At 32.8% G+C, this 23,340-nt stretch overlaps 1 protein-coding gene across 2 annotated transcripts in view; it reads right to left on the reverse strand.

Annotated features, from left to right (window-relative positions):
* LOC139090943 (probable serine/threonine-protein kinase DDB_G0282963) overlaps positions 1-23,340 on the reverse strand; it is a 123,526-nt gene that overhangs the window by 60,172 nt on the left and 40,014 nt on the right. For both annotated transcript variants that reach the window (XM_070640836.1, XM_070640834.1), the window contains exons 2-4: positions 15,510-16,008; positions 12,765-12,987; positions 2,533-4,058 (exon numbers count right to left, since the gene is read on the reverse strand). In XM_070640836.1, the coding sequence (XP_070496937.1) occupies positions 2,533-4,058; positions 12,765-12,987; positions 15,510-15,998 (2,238 nt within the window). In that variant the 5' untranslated portion in view covers positions 15,999-16,008. The remainder of the gene's footprint in view (positions 1-2,532; positions 4,059-12,764; positions 12,988-15,509; positions 16,009-23,340) is intronic.

Consider the following 23,340-nt stretch of genomic DNA (forward strand, 5'->3'; position numbering starts at 1 on the left):
ATTGATACAATCGGCCAGCGTAGTAAGTAAGCAAATAAATCATATAGTTTATCCAGACCAGATTAGATGCATATACATAGTTTTTATGTTTGATCAGGAAAGTGAACCGAGGTGACTCGGTGACGTAGGGATTCCGTTCTTCGGGGCTAAATCGTTGCACACTCCAACCTAGTCATGGGTTCGAGTAATAGTCAAAGTAATTATGGATTCGAGACTCAACATGAGATTTTGTCATTTTTCGTACCATAATCATTGGCATTCAAGTCCTCAAAGAAGTGGTTCGAACCCTGCTATAAACTGTAGGCCTAGATCAGAGAGTGGTGGTTTGGCGAATTCTAAATCGTTTTACTATCAATTAGCCTTTCCGAATGGACAAAAATACGCTAGAACTAGTCATCAACTAGACAATAACTTGCCATCAGCTAATTTTAACGTTTTTCTGTCCAAACCGACCAATACTCATATACCGCGAAGCTATGGATCTCAATGACCCAATATGAGTTAAAGTTCAAATTGAGAAAATTCTCCCGTCAACAATGAAATTTATGACTCCAAAAACTTCTTCTAGTCTACGTCTCTAAAGTGCTAAGAAGAATCTAAACTCCTTATTAACTAAATAAAATTCTGCAACATTCTTTCATCGTCCACAAATCGCTAATAGCTCGAAAAATTCAAGTCAAATAAAAATCAAGAATTATGGACATCTGAGTCGTAAAAAGCAATAAACTGACACAATTAACGTCAATCAACGAAGGCAGCTGTGCATGCTTTTTATTCTAACAATAATACAGTCCAAAAAATACAAAAAAAGCAAATCCATTTGTCAACAGCGTTGATAACTTTATCGTTAGGAATGAACAGTTCCATTTTTATTGCAGTTCTCCGAAAATGAGAGCACTGACAGTGGCTTAACTCATGCATAAAAATTTATGTTTTTGCGGTTAAACATTGAAGCTCATAAATTTAATTTTCTGCATCGTGTGCTTGCTACTTTTTTTCGTCCCACACATAAGTTTAACCTTTTTTAATAAAATTAATAATGTATCTGCAGAACTTCAACCTAAATGAGTATTTTCCATATCCTTGATGACTTTGACATCAAACTATTCTCAAAAACTGCTTTTTTGTTCCTTCATACTTCCACACAAATTTTCTCATAATTTTCCCACACACATATGAAATTAAGCACAATGTCGACATATTGACAGACACAGACATCATTAAAAGAACATTATTGCATGCATATAGGCAATGTAGGCGGAAAATGAATTCAGAATGAAGGAAAAGGATAAATAAGAAGAAGTCTTGTGGTAATAAAAAAAATAATGACGATTATAAATGAAATGTATGTGAGGTTGGAGATATGAAGGCATATTAGTCATATTCGTTTCCATAACTTAAGATAATAACCATGTTAATAATGATATAAGAGGAAGGTGTGTGTGTTGCTGCTATTTATATGAGGATGCCTTAATTTGTTAAGTAATTTATATGAAGACATTGGTTATGAATGCATGGGTTTTGGCCTTGAATTCTTCAATTTGCTGAGGTTTGTGAGGCAATCCCAAGATACCCGGCATCTCTCCTGAGTATTGTAGTGTTCGAGCAACAATCGCAGACCTGCATTTCAGATGTACAGACCTGCAGTTTTCAGCTGTACCTTAAAATTCATCACAGAGTTTGAAATCGGCTCGAGTGGACTTTTCATGCAAGTTTCGAGTCAACTTCGAATTCTGGTTCATTCAAGGCTGCAGGCATGCATTTTTTGTCAACAGACCTTCAATTTTGGACGAAGTCTACATTTTCCATAGGTGCGCACTAGTGCGAGGAGCATAGATCACAACTCATAATACCTCTTAATGCCTTTTGTTACTATTTACCATTAATTCATGAACAACCAGGCACGAAAACGCTAATTCGAAGATTCTAAGTTCCTAAATGACACACAGAATAATGGCATCAATTAGACCAATAGTAGGAAACTTGTGTGCCGGCAAACATTATTGGAAATAGCATGAACCAAAGAGGTGTACCTCGAATAATGAAATGTTGTCCAACACTGCGATAGACCATGCTGCCGACGAATTTACTGCTCCACGCTTAATTAAGCTTGAAACAGAACTGACACTAGCAAGTATGGACCAAAATATATTATAACTAGTTGATGACAAGTTAATGTCCAGTTGACGACTAGTTCTAACGTTTTTTTGTCCACTCAGCAGCTAGTTCCCAAACATATTCAGCATGTACTTTTCATGAAAAATGCAAGCTCTGCCTTCTCTCCTGCAGAATTTCAATTAAAACGACACTAAAATTGCTCCTGAAATATATTAAGTCTTGGCACGAACGTGCACTCCAAGAATAACACCAATGCATAAATCTACCCAAGCATACAACCCTCAACTCTAATCATAATAATCAAAATAATACTCAAGAAAATGTGGCATCAAAAACGGCTCCGAAAAACTTATTTTTGTGGGCGTGAAAAAGTATGACTGCATAAAAAAATAAGAAACTACAGCAATTTCTTACCTTACTAAAATATTTAAGATGCTCAAAAAATTTATTCTCGTCCAACACCAGCTCATTCATCTCACTTGATGTTGTTTGTTGTTTCTTCGGTTTCAGTGGACGGACATGTTCACATGTTGTTGGTGATGTAGTCGGTGTTGCTGTTGATAATGAATCATTTGTTGAATTTAAATAACCGGATACAATTAGACCAATTTCTTTTTCAACTTCCTTCCCAAAATCACCAATTATGTCAACTGTTGATGATGCACTATCAAATGATAATTTTGTTGTACCATTTGCTGTTGCATATTCCATTTGTCCTACATCAGTCTGAACTTGATTAATTATTTTTTCATCATTATCATTTGTCATGTTCACATTGTTGGAATTTTCATGCACAGTTGGAGATAAAATTTCATTATCACTGTCATTGTTCTCATCATCATCATCAGTATGCTGGAATTCCTTGTTTTCAATTCGTTCATGATTATTGTCATTGGAACTAATTGTATCATTTATATTTTTAATTAAATCCGGTTGTAAATTGCGCGTTTCATCCTGCGATATATCGTCTGTGCATTGTTTAACATCCACATCACATTCATTTACTTCCCGTGATTTAATCTCATTTTCTTTTGTGTCATTTTGAAGTTTCTTGTTGTTGTTACTGCTATTATGTTCAATTAAAATATCAGGCGTTGGCAGTTTATTATTATCTTCATCCGTAAGACATTCATCCTCAATTGATTCCACCATGTCAAGTTGATAAGACTTTTGTAAATCCATTTTATAATCATATTGTTGTAAATATGTTGCCAAATCACAATTTATATTCTCATTAAAGTCATTATTATCAGACCTATCGATTCTCTCGAGTTCATTCTTTATAGCAGCATCATCCTCACCACTTAAATCAGCCATATCATCATCATCAAAATCCATTTGTTGTGGTTCGATATTTGTTTTCGTTTGTTGGATATTTGATGATAAATTGCAACATTCTTCATCCTCATCATCTGACGTAAATCGTTCATAATCGGAATTACGGTCAACGTTATCATCTTCATGTAAGCCCAACTGTTTACTCTCACAAAAGACTTTTGGTTCAGTTTTCATCAATAAATTAACATTACCGTCCTCATACTCATTCACTTTCATTTCCTTTATATCAAAATCATTAACTATATGCTCATGTGTCGAGTAGCTGATTTGTCTATTTTTATTCTGATTTAAATCCGTTGCTACTCTCTCATCTGCCATAATGGCAGTACCATTATTATTATTATCATTCATAATATTTACATCAATTAGACTTCCTCGTCGATAAGTTACATCAAAGTCAACGTCGTCGGATATTTCACTATCTGAGATATTATCAAAATTATGATCAATGAAATGTTCAGCAAGTGTATGGGCTAAATGTTGAAAGCCGGGATAATTAGGATTTATTATGCCACGTGGATATCTTGTAAGTACTTCTTGTAAATCTCGTGGGTCTGGTGAGCTTAGGTCAGCCAATGATGATGGTGTGGGAGACACAATATCTATAGAAAGTAGACAAAAAAAAGGAAGGAAATAAGTGTGAGAAAATAAATTTTCAGATAAATGTGTTAAGTCAATATACATTCTTGTTCTGTAACATGAAAAATTGGCAGATTTATTGCTATAGTCGTTCTTCGTACTCTTTTTTTTTCGGACTAGGAATTGCTATTTTTTTTTTTTGGTTCGTATGCTTGGCTCTCTCATAAATGGAATATAAACAGTGACCAGTTGATATTGAATGAAAATTTATTGGATACAAATATTTATATTCATTGCTGTTGAGGATACATTTAATGGATTGGGAATGGGAATTAGGGCAGTGAATGCGTCGTTCAGTAAATGAAAATTTGTTGTGTTGAAGATTTTTATGGTTATGTTCAATTTTGTCAATATGGAGTTATTGGCAGTTATTTTTACCATTTGAATTTTTTGACAGATTGTCATTTGAATTTTTGAAAACCGTTACAAATTCAATCATTTTTTTGATCTTTAGAAATCAAAAAACTAAATTTGAATTTTCAAAATCCGTTAAATTATTGTTGAAAAACCTCTAATATTTTCCGTCCGTTAGAAATCGAACAACTCATTTTGAATACCTCATTTTGAATCCGTTAAATTTTCATTGGATGAGATTGAAGAAATTCAAATATTTTTTGACCGTTAGAGACTTAACAGCTTATTTTGAATTCTTGAAAGCCGTTAAATTTTCATTCGAAAATATTGAATAAATTCAAAACTTTTTTGACAGTTACAGATCAAATAAGTCCTTAATTTCAATTTTCATCTTCAAAATGCCTTAATTCAATCATAAATAGCCTAATTTCAAATATTTTAACTCGCCATTATCCTCTTAAATCCAATAAAACGTAAAAAATTCATCCTAATGAACCCGAATAGCCATTTCATTTGCCTCATTAACTCTCACACTCAGCATCATATTTATGATCTTCAATAATTTTTTTTATAAGCATATCAGTGTTTCATAATTATGAAAAACCAAGTATAATAAAGTCAAACATAAAGCTAGCATGAAATAAAGCTTTAATGATATTAAGTTTTACAACCTATGAGCACTCAACGTCATAAAATAGCAGCTAACCAGCCAATCCACATCAAATTCCATAAATTTTCATCCGCTTTCATCTGTATGTGTGCGAAAACAATAAAAATATGAGAATTGAGTGTCTTGCAATCTTTTAGCTTGATACTTTTGATAATCTATAATTGAAAGGTTTCTGTGCTCGATTCTTGATGTTTTATTGCTGGTAATGGATGAAGTTTAAATTTTGAAGTGAAAATTTCAAGGCCAACTCAGACTAAAATTGGAAAATCTAATAAATTTGGCCATTATCATCATTAAATGCTGATCTAGCATTGACCTTTCTGTTTATCAAGTCTCAATAATCAAGCAATTATTCTTCCTTGTCTAGTCACTCGAAATGACATCGAAAACATTTTGTTAATCCTGTCTCAAGATGAAATTTTTATCTCAACAGGAGAAAATAAGTCGCATTTATTTTTATTATTGGAATTTCATATCTTTTACCAAATTCCATTCCTTATTTTCTACTTTTATTATCATTCGATATTATTATTTATATATCTAGAGTCATATTGATTCATCTACCCAATTTCACGTTGTTTATTGTTTATAGCAAGGAAGCTTTTACGAGTTGTTATTTTTTCCTAGACAAGACGAGAATGAAAGTTAAATTGAAGAAATTTTTGAGGATATTTCTCATTCTTCATGGCTTTATGGGGTCTGGAACATATTTTTGAAAGGGAGTCATGCACGAATTCAGGGAGGAATGAGATGAAATGACTCGGTGATGAATTGGATGCATCCTCAAGTGCAGTGGTGGGTTGGGCAACTTAAAGTGCCGTCAAAATGCCATGAAGCGTGTGACGCTTGAAGTGCCACTTCGAACCCGGCTTACCATCAAGATGTCACATCACTGCTTCTGTGCTTGATTATTGCGACATCAGCACATCGAGTATGGGTTTGAAACTAGACATGAAAATATTTACGTATATCCCTCTCTAAACTTTATATGTCTTTGCAATGAAGCTTACAGACACTTTTGTCATGGATCGAATCCCTCAATGAAGTTTGAATTCTTGGGTTGAATGCGGAATTCTGACTAGAGATTACCAGAGTGGCAAAATCAGCCATTAAGTTGCCGTTTGAGCAATACGTTTGCATCTTACAGGTAATACGTCGACGTAGCATTGTCCTAGCAAACACTTTGATCTGTTCAGGCTAGATCAACATTAACCTTTAATTGCCCTTTTGCATAATATGCAGATCTTTCAGACATGATTAAAAACAGACAACCTCATCCCCTTTGACAATCTATCGACTACATCCCTGACCGTAGCTTTATAAAACAAACAAATTCAATGGTTAATCGAAGTCAAAACATAAACATTCACAAAATTGAGGAAGCTTTTCCCCATTCAAAACTGCTTTTAGGTTAGTGAAAATATTTTCATTCGGTTCATTTGAACCGTGCCTTAAAAAAGATAGACAGAAGTGTAAATTATGGTAAAGAGATGAAGTTCATGACAGAAGTATAAAATAAATGGTGACTGCCTCTCTTTATTTTTCCATGAGTCATCTCAAACAGCAAATGCTCTCTTCTTATTTCCACCCCACTCTACCATTATATATTGTACAATTCCATTTGCCTTCATCTTCTTTCATGTTAAATATTCAAGACACATTTCAAAAATTGCCTTTAGGCCTCGATACGCTTCCATGCTTGAGACAATAACTATGGCGACAGCAGAGTAGGGAAAAACGAAGAAAAAGACGAAAAAGCACATGAAGCAGCAGAAAACATATTTTTATGGATCTTTCTTATTCTACGGAATGGAATGTTTCCATGTTTATGTCTTAGTGGTTGTATATGTCGCCTATATATATATCGAGGCAGTAAAGATTCCAGAGCAACAGAAAGAACTTTAAAACAAAACGCGGTTGAATGTTAAATGCTGCTAAGCCATATGTGAGTATATAAGGAAATGCAACATATGCTTGAATCGTCAAACATGATGGATAATGTAGCACTTTTCCTTCCTTCCTTCCTTTCTTGATACTTTTTTTCTGCACGACATTTTCTTCTTATTTTAGCGTATTTTTGCAAAACAAATTGAATTTGTGTTTTCTTTTTCGGTTAAGTAGATTGAACTTGTGGTTGGGGTAGGTTTATAGGATACTTTAGTCAGACTGTGGAAATGTCGAAGATGGCCGTTATTTTTATTTTCAAAAATATAAATGACCGTTTATTTTTGTATTTTGAATGACCGTTATAAAGCTTCCAAAATTTTTATTATTAAAAAAACCAAAAAATTATTACGAAATTCATTATTTCTTAAACTATGAATCATATTTAGGTCGTGTAATAACAAACAAGCTTCATGTGACAGTTTAAGTCAAAAATTTACAGATTTTAATGTCGATTTTCTAACGGTCAAAACTAATTTGAACTTTCGACGTTTTTTGAATCCTTCGACATTCAGTGTCGAAGGATTTCGACACTCAGATTTCCACAGTCTGACTTTAGTGTTTATTTTCTGGTAATTTGGATGTAATTGATGAGAATGTGTCAACGGTCGTTTAATATTCGAATTATATTTGCAACAACCGTTCGTTGATTTCCCCTTTTATAGTTGTTAATCCCCTTTCATATAAATATTTAGTCTGTTTCTAAACTCTGAAGAATAAGCATCGTTGTTATTAAATTAAAACTGTGAATAGTCTTTAATTAAACTTATTAATAAATATGAATTGTTGATTTACGAGTCAACAAAAATTAAGTATTAGTTTTGAAGTTTTTAAAGCTTTAATTTCAAAGATTTTGTTTGTTTACAAAATTTCCTTCAATTTTTCTACAAATTTTTGATATTTCCCGCCAAAATTTGTAAACATTGAATTTATTCTGTTTTTTTTTCTTGAAATTTTGATGATTTTAGACTTTATTCTTAAACTCTGTATCCGAAAATCAATGAATCATTGTTTAAACTTCAAATATAAATCCTATAAACATCCAGTTAGTAAGAAAGTGCTCATAAAGAACTTAAAATTGTAAAATTTATCATCCAGAAAGCATTCAGTAAGGATATTCTTAAGTGCAACTCAAAATTAATAAAAGTTATCATCCAGAAAGCAACATTTCATCATTTCCCAGCAAAACTGCGCCTACAACATCACATTCCCACACCAATTCCTCTACCACACACCATTCCCTCTTCCATTCATTCCGATGAAATTTATTTTCTCATTTTTTTTTCTGCAAGCATCAGTGAAAATAACTAAGTATAAAGAATGAGCAATTTTTCGCATTTACCCAATACAGTATAAATGTGCAGCACTTTAAAAAGCATACAGCATCAAGTTTATCATACAATACGAAACATGAAAAAAAAATGAAAATTGGAATCAGTGGAGAAGTAAAGAATCAATAATTTAGTTTATAATAAGAGAACTGCTGCTGCTTTGCCTTTATTTAAGCTGTACAATGAATATAAAATATGAAGGTACTTGAAATATCATGTAAAGATATATACGATGTAATTTGTATTATTGAAATGAGAATGAAAGGATAAAAAAGTTTGCTGATAAAGGGAAATAAAAGGAACTGAAATTTTGGTAGGAAAATAATTTTTTTTCTCTCCTTTTTTTGCAATTTTGTTTATGAATTTTTTCTCTAAAGGGATGATTTGCTTTTCGACTCAATGAGTTGTGCTTCTGCAAAAGCTTTCTCATTCTGTACAAAGTCATTAGTCAAAATGCTATATGAATGGATAGCAATATTTTAGACCATAATACTCAAATTATTAAGAAGAAATACATTTGGGTCTTTATGAGAATGAATGTGTTTGGTATTGAGATGTGGAAGAGAATATAATGTGGTTGAATTGGACTGTAAGCTTAATATGATATGAATATTGCTCTTTTTGGGTTGTTTTGGATTTAAATTTGTTGTTTATGGTCTAAAATTTAAATCAATTAACGGCTTTCAAAAATTCAAATTTTACAAACGCAGCTAACTTCAAGCAGTAAAATTCAAATTTCAAAAATACGTTAATGTTTGAAGAAATTTAAAATTCAGCAATTCAAATTCTACAAACGCATCCAACTTCAAGCAATAAAATTCAAATTTCTAAAATACGTTAACATACAAAAAATCTAAAATTCTCAAATTTTCAGCAACACAGACAGTCGTATTCAATCTCGAACGTTATACGTATTACGTCATACATTATCCCTTACAGCCAAATCATACCAGATGCACAAAAGCTCGCATCATCGATTTAACATCCCCATTCTCACATAATTCATTCCTATACCACTCGGTTAAGCTTCCCGCTCACAAAAAAAAAGCATTATATTTTATCATAGTGAGAATCATAACAGCTAACATTCATAATAAAGCTCAAATGAATAGCACACATAATAACTTTCTAGTCAATAAACAACAAAAAAAAGGAACACGTGCTACAAATATGATGACGTTCATTTATTTCCTTTGATCATATTACGATTCAATGGCAAATTAGGTTCACTTTTTTATGTTATTTATTATTATCGATTATAATAAATTTTCTCATTTCTGCGTCTATTTGTGGTTGTATTGCTTTGAAATATTTTTAAAGAGCTTTAACATTGTTGTCGTCACGACATTTGGGAATTGCTGTTTATTTTTTGCACCTTAAAATTAATTTGGTATTTTCTAATCTTTATTCTTGATTTTATTAAATTATTGTTGACATTTTGTCTCATATTGCTTACTTTGTGGTAAATAAGAGTAAAAGTTCAACCATTAAAGCAAGTGCTATGACATTTACATTTCAATGAAAATTTTCTTTTTAAATGTGATTTGCTCACATTGAATGTAAAACAGCTGATTTGCATGCAGACGATATTTTTGAGAAGAAAATAAGTTTTTGAGTATTTTTAGTTGCAGACTTTTGAATATTAATTTATTTATGGATGATTGCTACATGACTTGTTACTTTTCATGAAAATGGTCTTAATTTTGATGGTAAAATTGACATTTTTGAATTGTATGGAAATATTCCGCTGATCTACATGCAAAATGATTGAAGGACCCTTATGAGGTGGAGTCACTGTAATCAACACTCTTTTGTCAACACTCTTGCCGGTCACTGCTTTAGACTTAAAGTTAATGGAAATCCGAGCCACTTCCAAGCTCTGCACATTGCATGACACGAGTAAATATTAAGACCTGACTCAGGTCACCTGATGTACCTTGCAATGTACCCCAGTTACAATTCGTGTGCGTAAGATTTCGTATCGATAAATCCAATAAATCCTTGTACCTAGAAGTGGAGATACACATCATGTGCCAAAGACTCCCAAAACTGCACTCAAAGAGTAAATCAAATTAAACAACTAGAACTATAGTCGAACTAGAGTGAAAAAGAGCTTCGAAAATTAGCCATGACCTGGGATTGAACCCACAACCTTTGGCATGCAAGGCCAACGCTTTATCATTTATGCCACTGATGTCATTTTGTCTCTTGCGTCTCGCAATTCTCTTAAAAATGAACATTCCACTCCTTTAAAGCTTCCAAACTCCTTTAAAATTGTCAAGTCATTCCAACAATAAATTCCCTCAATTTAACGAACTTCCCATAAACATTTCCTGCATCCCTAAACTCCAAAGCTTATTCAAATGCGCTCTTATCATCTCACATGATCCCCATTTATTTACAATTTTATTTTAATTTACACCAATTTACAGTGTCGATAAATAATCGCGTGAAAATTTTTGTTTATATTCACACAATGTCATGTTTATGCCTTAATATAATTCTCGCAAATATTTGCCTTAAAGATAAGAAAAAGGCATGGTTGTAAGCGATGCTGGTGAAAAAGGGGGCGGCTGGATGGTGAGACATGGGAGCCGAAAAAGAGATGAGAATAATTTTCATTACTTAATATTATTGCTAACGTGCTCGGGATATCTAATTCTTATGGCTTGTGAGAGTTAACATTCTGGCACTTAATTTATAAGCATTTTTGTGTTCCATTTTTAGGCATCATCATAATTTTGTGTTAAAAATTATGTATCTTTATTGTTTGAGGATGAGACACACAAAAAAAAATCAGGTTCTTAATACAATATTATGAAATCAGAACCAGTAAAAATTGATATTTCAGTAGCGTCATGTTATGCCTTAAAAATACACATATAAAGTATCTTAAACGTGACGCTATCTAATTTATTGCCTTTAATACTCCTTCAGTGGTGATTTTCTGAATGCTCTAGATTGAACTTTTGGATGTTAAGGAATAGCTTTTCATTAAAGCTTTCAAATCTTTGTATTTTAAGTCGATTGAGCTGAGAAACTAGATTCGGTCGAGCTGAACGAAGAAAGATACGGTCGAGCTGTGCGAAACTAGATTCAGTCGAGCTGAGCGACACTACAATTAGTCTAGCTGATCGACACTAGATTCGATCGAGCTGAGAAAGGCTATATTCAGTCGAGCTCAGCAAGACTTTCTTTGGTTGAGCTGAGCGAGACTAGATACAGTCGAGCTGAGCGAGACTAGATTCGGTTGAGCTGAGCGAGACTAGATTCGGTTGAGCTGAGCGAGACTAGATTCGGTTGAGCTGAGCGAGACTAGATTCGGTTGAGCTGAGCGAGACTAGATTCGGTTGAGCTGAGCGAGAATAGATTCGGTTGAGCTGAGCGAGACTAGATTCGGTCGAGCTGAGCGGGACTAGATTCGGTCGAGCTGAGCAAGACTAGATCCGGTCGAGCTGAGCGAGACTAGATTCGGCCGATCTGAGCTAGACTATATTCAATCGAGATTCGGTTGAGCTGAGCGAGACAAGATTCGGTCAAGCTGAGCGAGACAAGATTCGGTCGAGCTGAGCGAGACTAGATTCAATCGAGTTGAGTAAGATTAGCTTAGATTATACTAAACTTAATTCAAATTTAGTACTAAAACTAACCTCAACATATTACTCGACAAATCCTTCGACTGTTTTTATGCAATCTGAGTGTGTGTCTTCCAAAAAAAAGAAAGGAGAGAAAATGAAGATATAAAGAAATTGTAATGTGATGTGAAAGCAAAGATAACCCCAACAGTAATGCATAAGAAAAGGTTTTTTTCTTTCAGTTCATTTTAAGTTTATACAAATAAATTTTCAAACAAAATCAAGATTTATGTGAATTGAGAAGAAGTAAATGCTTTTTGTATTTCTTTGTTTTCTACTTATTCGTGAGATAAAAATAGGGGAAAGTTTCACATAACATTTGAAAAATGAAAATTGGATTAGACATTCTTGTTACCACTATTGCACGTGGTATTAAGTACCAAAAAAAAGAATCTACTTTAATTCGATGTGTTCCTCCTTCAAATTTGTTTTCTCTAAGGAATTGGGTAGGAAATGAGTTTGTAAATTAGATTTGACAGGTTGGGTCGATGTTAGGCTGATTGTTTTCAATGGTGAGGGAACCAATGCTATTGTTGCTGCCAAAAAATGTTTAATTTTAGATATTTGAGTCATTTTTCATTTGAATTTAACTCAAATTTTCAAATTTAGGTTTCACTGTTACTCAAAATGCGCTTTATCGCAAGAGTAACCATAAATAGCTGCCAACCTTCCAATCCTACAGAAAAAGACATTCCCCACTCCACAATTAATTAAAAATTCAATACACAAACTCACCTTGATCATCTAATAAACTATCAACAGGACTCGATTCTATAGAGCATCCAGCACTATCTCCACCATTCGATTGCATAGGTCCTTCATGCTGCGTCATCGATCCAAAATCCAGTTTGATTAAATTTTCACGACGCTTACGTTGAACGCTGCTTAAGCAATTTTGCTGTTTATAGCTCTGATTTGTTATACAATTATCATATGCTTGTGTTGTCGATGTCACAAACTAGATTAAAAGAGAGAGACACACAACAAAAAAATTTATTTTTCATACAATCTTATGTAGCGTAACGATGACATAGAAAAAAAGGACGTTACAACAACATAAAAGGAAGACAGAGAAAAAAAATGAAAGTTTTTCTTAGTCCAACAATATCAATTTCACTAAAATCTGCTTTGCTCTCCCCTCACTGCATGTGGACTTTTTTGTGCTTAGATTTTTACGTGTGTCTGGTTCTATCTCCCTTTGGAATTAATAACATAACAGGCATACAATAACCTCAGATGAGAATAAGAAGAGACTAGAGAGGCGGAAAAAGTTTTTTTTTCTCTATACACTTTTATCAAGAGTTGTGCGGTGAATAAGACAATTCGGATGGCTGATTCTGAGAGGGATTTGAATTTTTTGTGACCTTGACAACATCTTGACTTTAGCTGTTTCAGCATTAGGTGGAGTAAAATGAATCAAAGAGGAGTTATTTCAAAACAGAGCAAGACAATCTTCGGTCGAGCTGAGTGAGACTAGCTTCAGATCTAGCTGAACTAGTCAAGATTCAGATCGAGCTGAGCGAGACTAGCTTCAGGTCGAGCTGAGCGAGACTAGCTTCAGGTCGAGCTGAGCGAGACTAGCTTCAGGTCGAGCTGAGCGAGACTAGCTTCAAGTCGAGCTGAGCGAGACAAGCTTCAAGTCGAGCTGAGCGAGACAAGCTTCAAGTCGAGCTGAGCGAGTCAAACTTCAGGTCGAGCTGATCGAGACTAACTTCAAGACGAGCTGAGCGAGACTAGCTTCAAGTCGAGCTGAGCGAGACTAGCTTTAGGTCGAGCTGAGCGAGACTAGCTTTAGGTCGAGCTGAGCGAGATTAGCTTTAGGTCGAGCTGAGCGAGATTAGCTTTAGATCGAGCTGAGCGAGATTAGCTTTAGGTCGAGCTGAGCGAGATTAGCTTTAGATCGAGCTGAGCGAGATTAGCTTTAGGTCGAGCTGAGCAAGACTAGCTTTAGGTCAAGCTGAGCAAGACTAGTAGCAGTGAAATAAACATATCTAGATCAAATGCATTCAATTCCCTCACCAACTTCGAATACTGTTAGTTTTCTTTAGTTTTCCTTCCTTATTTCAAGTCAAGAAAAATTATTTTGCCAGTTTGATAAAAAGAAACAGAAGAAGCGCCCTCGGCCGTCCATTTATTATCACTACACAACGTCTATAGTCAAGAAAAGTAGATTGTTGTAATATTTTTTAATTGAATTTTTTTTTCTTCTTGTTGTCCTGTGCTACTTTCATGTCAATAAAAGCGAAAGAAGAAATTAAGTTTTATCTATGGGACATTTCTATTTATTGTAAGGTAGCTGGAACAGTAAGACAATAAAGATTATCATCAATGTGCAATAAGGGTAAGAAATTGGTCCGATTTAGATGTATGAGTGTCGTCTGTTGGAATTTGAAAATTCACTGAACGGTGAAAATTTTTGGGATTCTTGAGACTTTTTCCATCAAATCATTAAGGATTGACTTTCGTTCTCGTTTTTTGGGGTGAGTAAATTCATGTTTTTAAGGTCTATAAGAAAATTTCCGAAATAGTTTTGTTAAATCCTTTCCGAAATCTTTTTCTTCTTCCTTCTATTAGCAATGATGATAGAGTCATCAAGTTGAAATCAGAAAATTAATCAAACCCAAAAAAACTTTCCCTTCTACATTCAAATTAAGCTTTAAAAAGCTTCTTTTTTAGTGTATAAATTAAACTTTTTCAAAAATAATTATTCTGAAATTCAATGAGCAACTTTTTCTAGTTCTTCTTGTTCTCCTTTTTTTGGGTTTTATGTGAATGAATTGAAAACAGAGGAGAAAATCTGAAATCAAAATGAGAAAAGCGCAGCAGCTAAGCAATAAAAATTAATAAGATGCTAACCCAGTTTTTAAACTCTAGTTTTTGTTCTGCTTTTAAAACTTTTCTTTTCTAGAGTAGAAAATTTATTGACATTTTCATTGAATTTTAACCTTGATAATTGAAAGCTTTAAACTGTGTGGCTTTTTGAGTTATTTTAGGAATAAAAGGATTTGAGGTAATCGAGGTAAACTAATCCAAAATGAATTTAATTTCAGTCGGGCTGAGCGAGACTAGCTTCGATCGAGCTAAGCGAAAATAGCTTCGATTCAGCAGAGCTAGACTAGCTTCAGTCGATATGAGCGAGACTGGCTTCAGGTCGAGCTGAGCAAGACTAGCTTTGATCGAGCTGAGCGAGACTAGATTGGGTTGAGCTGAGCGAGACTAGCTAGCTTGAATCAAGCTGTGCAAGACTTGTTTGGGTCGAGCTAAGCGAGACTAGATTGGGTTGAGCTGAGCGAGACTAGATTGGGTTGAGTTGAGCGAGACTAGATTGGGTCGAGCTGTGCGAGACTAAATTTGACCGAGCTGAGCGAGAAATTCGAAAATTCCAACAAAAATCATATTTTCTAAGCCATTGGACTCGACTTCCTTCAAAAAAATTGACCATAAAAATGAACATAACCAAAAAAAAGTTTCAAAACTCACCCTTGACAAATTATCCTCAGTTAAGTTTAATGTTTCAATCAATAATACATTATCATTATCGTTATTTCCATTCAAGTCCGCATTTTTATTGCTAAAATTATTATTTGTATTATTCACCGAATGTTGTTGAGTATCAATAAAATTCTTAAAATATCCACAACTATTATTTTTAAACTTTAACAATGTCTCTAAACGATTTACGTCACGCGAATCAAAATTGTTTGTGCTTGTTATCTCTTTTTCATTAATTATTGATTTTAATGTTTTTAAGCATTCATCACCGGTAAAATTATTATGATTTTCATTTTCACTTGTATAATAAATGGTTCCACCATGTGTCACTTGACGATTGTTATTTGTTGTGTTAATTACAAAATGTGAATCATTGATGTTACTGACGTTACTACTGTTATTGTTGTTGTTGTTGTTATTGCCGTTTATGTGGCAATTATTCCGTTGAATAACGCCAACTGGCTGATGAAATCGCATCTCGATTTATCTGTAAAGAGAGAAGAAGACAAATAATGTTATAGATCAATTGATATAAATGAATGTTGATAATTAAAGGATTGAATTTTTGAATATTTTTAAGATTTAACGGTTTTTTAGGATTTGAATATTTTCAACGTTTTAATGGAATTCAACTTTTTTGACAATATGAGTTTTAAGTAGAATTTGAAGTTAAATTGAGTTCGTCACTGTTCACAAATAATCGATTAAAATTTATATGAAATTTTATACTTCACAAGAGAAAGCAGAAAAAAATCAGTGTAAATTTTAAAAGATTTTTAGTGAGCTTAAGTAGACTTTGACGACTGATTTCAAAGTTTAGGTTTCATCATGTCCTCACAGTAAGATTTACAACTTATTATTTGGATCCCGAGTTGCATTAAGGCGATTCGCGGTTAAAAATGATTTCCGGTGCACCCCAATCAAGAAAGTAAGTAAGTATTTGAAATAATATTACATTTTATTATTGCAACTCATACCACATAATTGCAAACAATATTCATATCAAATGAGTAATTTTAAATTTTAGCATACAATGATTCATTATTGTCTACAGCTTCAGTCTCCCGTTGCTCATTCTTAATTGAAATCTCATCATAAAAATCTTCACAATTTTTACAATCTTTTGGATTTGTATAGACAATTTCCTCGTAATTTGTATCATCGTTGTACACATTTTCATGCTTTAGATCGTTAAATGGATTTAATATTGATTTGCTGTTGTGATTCATTTCCATTAATTCGATTTGACTATTGGTTGATGATCCAAATTTTTTACGTACTTCTATGTAGAATGCAATGTTAGTTCCAATGAGAAGGCAGACTAAGATTAAAATGATGTAAATGTAAGTATTGGAACTGATTGGTTGCAGTTCTGAACTTTCACAGTGAACTGATTGAAAGTGAATCTTGTTCTTTTCAAGAGTTAGGTGTATGGATGCATTACTTAAGTAAACTTGGTCTTCATTTGGATTTCCTATGATATTTTCTCTTAATTCAAGACTCTTCAGCTGTTTAAATCCATTCAAATTGTAAATTGGAAAGTGGTTTAGTGTTAAATTTTGCATTTTTATTGTTGTCAAATTAGGATAAAACTTGTCAATTCCGCATGGAAAACATGAAATTTTGCTATCGTAAATTGAAATTGAATAAACGTTGCTGTTTGCATTTGTAATATTAACTTGGTCATTTTCATTTAGTGCAAGATCCTTAATTAAACAAGTTTTAGTTTCGCGATAATCGCATTCAATATTTTTTACTTCTGTCCAAGCTTGAAAGATGTTTCGACATAATAAGCAGAAGAATCTACAAAATTAAATTGATTTATGAAAAGTAAATTTATGAAATTTATGAACTTACAAAAGCCATTTCACTTCCATTTCAACAATTCTGATTATTTTTTCTTAAATCCTTTTATATTTTTTTATAGAATAGTAAAATTAAACCTTTACAGATGACTGCAAATGATGAAATAATAAACATGAGATAATTTCAAATCTGTACGGAGTGGGGTGTGAGAAATTTTGTGGTCGAGAAGAGGATTAGGGTAGGACTACTCAAGTTTTATTATCAAAATGAAAGGGTTTGTCCAAAAACTGCAAAGAATTACATTTTCTATTGTTTTGAATGCATAGACATGCATTATCTGTAGCTCTAAATGCACAGAACTGCAATTTTTTGCATTTATACAGCCCTGCGCACCTAGTTTTGACAAAATCCTTCAAAAACATCGAAATTTTATCAACAAAGTCCCTGATTAATCCCTCGTACTTAAAGATACTCGATACCTAGACCAAGACATCCAAGTTCCAATCTCATGATTTGTTAAACTCTTGTAATATCAGACCCACTCTCGAAAATTTGTCAAAACCGAAACTTCAGGGCCTCTACTCAAAATAGTAATGATGTTTATGTCTAAACTTGGAATTTTAAATGAGCTAATTGCTCATGATAAACATGATTAATATGTGATAATATTAGTCATATCGCTCAGCATTATTCATTATTTCATGTGTAGTTACATACGACTAGTCAACATATTCATACATAAATGCTCAAAAAAATATTAAATTGTCAAATTATTCCATCTCAAATGAAGGTACAGACTATAAATTATCGATTTTAAATTTCATAGGCGAGAAGAAATGAATATTTTCCCTCCTGCCTACTACGTATTCAAAATGAAAAAGAAGAAATGGACAAGACATAAGAAATGAACAAATTGAACTTGAGCTTATCAATAATTCACAACCAAATGAATGAAAATTTCCATTTATTTTTCCTCTTTCATTCCACTTACTTCGACTACTATTTGGGTAAAAGAGAACGCGAATGAAAACAAGAAGATAAGAGAAAATTTTTAGTCATCTTTAGGGAGTAACATTCCTTCCTTCATATTTATTCTTATTCTTATTCTTACTTTTATTTCGGAAGTGTGAAGAAAAGTTCGAGTTTATGAATTTTTCAAGAATTTTTTCCAATCTTCCCTTCTTTCTCATTTATGAATTCATCCTTGAATATCAAGTTAGCATGAATTTTGTTATGTTTAAGTTTCACATTGAGTTGATGGAATTTTTTGCAAATTGTTGATTTTTATGGACTTTTGAAGTTTTGAAATTTGAATTAAACTTTTGTTGGAAGTAGATTTTGAGTTTAGTGAATATTTTCTATTGTTTTGGAATCTTAAAGTTAATTTTAACAGCTTAAAAGCTTCTAAGAATTATTAACGTATTTTTGGAATTTAAAAATAAGTATCTTATACCCCTTTTCTGAAAATTTCTAATTTTTCATAGTTTAAGTCCCCTTTTCAATATTTATTTTTCAATTTAGTGAAATCAAGGAACAAATTGGTAAGTTGACAATTTAATAGCTTCTTCCTGCATTTTAATTGACTTTTAACATTCCATTAGACGTATCAAACATCAATAAACGAAGGAATTAAGAAACATTGTCATTACTTCCAATTTCGACAATCAAATTCCATAAAACTCAATTGTTCAACATCCAGCCTCATTCTATTCCTCCCCAAAAACTTCAATTCACCTAATTCCATTCCCAAAAATTCATTTCTATACAAAATTTAATCCACATCACTATGTAAACATTCAAATTATTATACATCCAGCCTAAAGACACATATTTTCAAGATTCCATAAATTTTCCAACTTAATCTACCATCCCAAGTACCGTATTTTTTTCCTGATGTTTTGCATTTCATTTCCCCAGTGATACGGAACAATATTTCTAATACATAAGTAAGCGAATGCAAAGAAGAAATCCATAAATATTGAGAATATTATGCAAATTATATTGAATGTTTATTCTACAATGATCTATACGAGTGATTCAGCAAAAGTGTGGATGCTGTCTTACGTGTGTGTATGATACATGCTACATACATGCATTTTATGTAAGTTTGGCAATAATTCTATTTGACATGATTATTCAACATCATAAAATAATCATACGAGTGTAGGATGTTCATCATTAAAATTCATTTTCTTTTCGTCCTCGTGCTTGTAGGTCATGGCTATTTCCTACATACCTAAAAAAGCTCTATGATTGAAATTTATAAATTCATATTTGAATATTTTTTCAGTATTTCGTAATAAATTAATTTATTTTTGTGTTATATCCATATAGTGAATATGGCTAGAATATATTGGATTTTTCACAGTATTTGAGTACCTTTCATAACCCAACAAACCAAATTTTTATCCATATACTAAATGTAAATGTTTATTTTATGCACAGTGATCTGGATTGGGCTTTTTAACGTTAAAGTCAGTGGTAAACCCGTGCGGCACAGATGAATAAAGCTTTAGTAAGGAGCTTTTAAGGCTCTAGAAAGCCTGATTGCTTTGGAATCAGCTCCATGGCGAAGCCTTCTTGGGGAAATTGTGTTCTCGCTCGAGAAAATTGAGTTCTAAAAAATCTTTGTTTACAAATATTTTGAATCTAAAATTTTATGAATTTTCTATCAATTTGGAACTTAAGCTTGTCACAAAACTGATCTTTAGGTGCTAAATAGATAGAAGCTCAATATTTGATAGATCCAGTGTATCAAAAAGAGCCAAAATCAACAAAATTTTCATTTTTTCATGTCCAAAATTATGTACTAAAGTAACAAGTTCTAAATTGAAATTTTGAACTAAAACAATACAATCCAAATTCCATCGAGAATTCCTAAAACTCTTTCCAAATTGTTTGCATATCAAAAATCGTGAACATGAAGATTTTAATAAAAATCTTTATACTCGACTGAATCCATCAAAATCGTGTACCATATTTTATTATTGTTTCATTCATGAGAATAAAAATTTAAATCTTATTTCACATCTTTTTATGACTTTCAATTTGTTATTACCGACAAAACGAAAATGAAAATCATTTTCCTTCTGTTGCCTTTTCCTTACCCGTCGAATTGTTACTGTCTGAGAGGAGACTTAAGAAATAAATCCTTGACTATACACAAAATGATGAGTAAAATTTTCATTGAAACGTGAGGTTATCTATTAATTTGCGAAAGGTTGCTTTTCTTCAGGGGTAGGCTAGGATCCTACAATGTCTTATTTATTTATGGCTGTTGCGTGTAATTTGAAAATTATATGCACATATACACACAAATATATCTTTATGTCTTGCATTCAATGAGAGCATTATATTCTTATGGAACGTGTGCCAGTATCAGAAGCCATAAATTAGGACATGAAAAGAAAATTTTGTTCATGTTTGTTAAAAAAATATAGGAAGAAGGCAAAGATAGCAAGAAAAGAAACTAAAACTAGTATAGACGTGGCCGACTCGTGACCGACGGAAGCGCATTTTCACCGCACAGAATCAAAGCATTAAGAATCATGTCAATTATGTCATAAAGTATCACAAATTATCAAAAAAAGCTTAAACTAGAGGAGCAAACAGACGGCAGATGGACAGACAGACAGACAAAGTGTGGACAACAGCTTCTTTTCATTTTGAGATAAAAAGACATGTTTGGCGTTTATAAAATAAGAAAATGAAGGAATTTATGGTACACAATTTACCAGCATGTGTGGATGTTTATGCAATACTGAGCACTCCATGTCAACTCTATGGAACATACGCTCTTATTCCATTTCTTTCCTCTGTTTGTCGTCATCATCATACAAATGTAGTCGTAATTTTATTACGGTTTATTTTATTGAGACTTATAAGATTGTTTTTTAGTAACTGGACAAAGAAGTTGAGGGAGCAGAAAAAAAGGAGTCATCTGCTTCACAACACTTGCTTCTTGCTGTGATGGGGATGAATGAGCTTGATAATGGCTGTATTTCATATAACTATGACCTATATTAGTAAATCCGGTTAAATTGTTTTTATTGGGATGGATAGGAGTTGCTTTGTTGGGGATAAGCAAGGTAGGAGCGTCCATAAGGATCGTTCACAGGTTACGCAAGCATTAAGAGTCAACGGGGGTTTATCCTGACCAAAATCATTCAGATTTAGGTGCCATAAGTCTAGCTTAAACAATTTAATTACTGGAAATTGAGTAGCAACTTATGAACTGCCATCAAGTCAACTTCCTGGACGATTATTCCAAACTATTCCTGCAAACATTCCATCTACTCCCCAAATTCACCCCACATACCCCAAAAATGCCCCATCTTATTCCATAAATTACCCTTAATTCCTCTATTTCTAATATTTTCATGCTCAATGACTACTGGTCAGCAAATTCCCAAAAGTATCACCATTCCGATCTTAATTTCCGCTTCCTTTTCTTCTGACAAGTGTCTTTACAGTAACTCCCATGAGAGAGGCAGAGAGAAAAAAAGGTTCATTGTAATTTTTTTCAATTTTCATTGTCCTGACCGTTTCAGTCGAGTAACTATTTTAAGAATTTTATTGCCTCAATATGACACGACTGTTGTAAATTTAACAATAGCTTATTAAAGCTTGATAAATGATGATTTTCATGACTGGCGGAAGATGAAGAAGAAGTTGTATTAAGTAAATGAAAGTTTTAATGTGTTATTGACATTTTCGTCGGTCTGATGGGTCGTTGGTAAATGACGTTGATTATTAAACAGGTTTAGATTAGTTTTTAGGGCCGGCATCCTTGTAGTGTCGATTCCGTGGAGATCTCGCCGATAGATTGCGCTACGAGCAGTATGAATATTGACAATATTGTCCAAATATCTTACTAAATATTCATTGATAAAGGACTCGGAGATGACTTGGATTTTGTATTATAAATTCGACTCAACTCCATATACCCGAGCAGATAAGGAGCATGATCACAAAATTGAGCATGCTCAGTTATATTGATTATGTATATTTATTCATGGGAACGACTATTGGATTAGTATGATTATTGTCTTTTATTATAAATGAGGAATCTTCTCCAAGTTTTGTCTATAACACGTTGATTTAGTTCTAAAACTTTATACTCATGCCTCACTGCCCCTTAAAAGCAATTAGCATGCTTTCATGGTACAGAAAAACCACTACGGTCCCTAAAATCAGTCTCTTAGCCTGTTAGGGTGCTCTTTCTATTAATTCTGATATACTGCATCTCATTTACGAACAATTCCCAAGATAAACAAGAAAGATTCATGAAAATGTCGTTGGATACTTCAGCTTTGTTAAATTAATGAATGCTGACATGAGCCAATTCTGAACATTTTTTTGTTGGCGCAGCATATTCATTTTTTTGTCACTTTAATGATGTAGTAATTGACATATTAATGAAGAGATTATGAAGGTGAACTAATTAATAAAAAGGATATTAGGCAAAAAAAAAATTATGTTTGCAGCCATCGGGTAACTGCTGAGCAAACTCATCAATTTTGCCAAAACATATGTAATAAAAACCAAATGGATATTTTGATTAGACTGTCATTATGTGACATAATTATATTTACTTAAAATACCAAGGCTTAATGGATTTCGCAACATACAAATATTTCCTCATATGTATTAGCTTACAAATCGATAATGTAATGTAACTCCTCATGAATTGATACCAATTAACATTAATTAATATTTCATTTGTTTAAATTATCATATTCAGTTGCTATTAGCTGTTTGGATGTAAACAATATATATATATTGCAATACACAAATAATAATGAGATAATGGCAATTAATTTATCAGCATCAATAAAATCTATTTTCAGTTCTGTTCTGTTCATGTATTCACCATAAAAGGAATTTCTGTATTGATTTTCATAATTAAGGTCGGCTGGAGAGTTGAATTGTGTGAAGGTAGATGTAAGGATGTTAGGTGAGATGTAAGTACCCAAGTGGACTACTTGAAAATGGCTCCACCGCAGAGCTTTCA

The sequence above is a fragment of the Chironomus tepperi genome, unplaced genomic scaffold (genome assembly GCF_022539635.2).
Source record: "Chironomus tepperi strain 1889 unplaced genomic scaffold, CSIRO-AGI_Ctep_v1 contig_223, whole genome shotgun sequence".
Taxonomy (NCBI): domain Eukaryota; kingdom Metazoa; phylum Arthropoda; class Insecta; order Diptera; family Chironomidae; genus Chironomus; species Chironomus tepperi.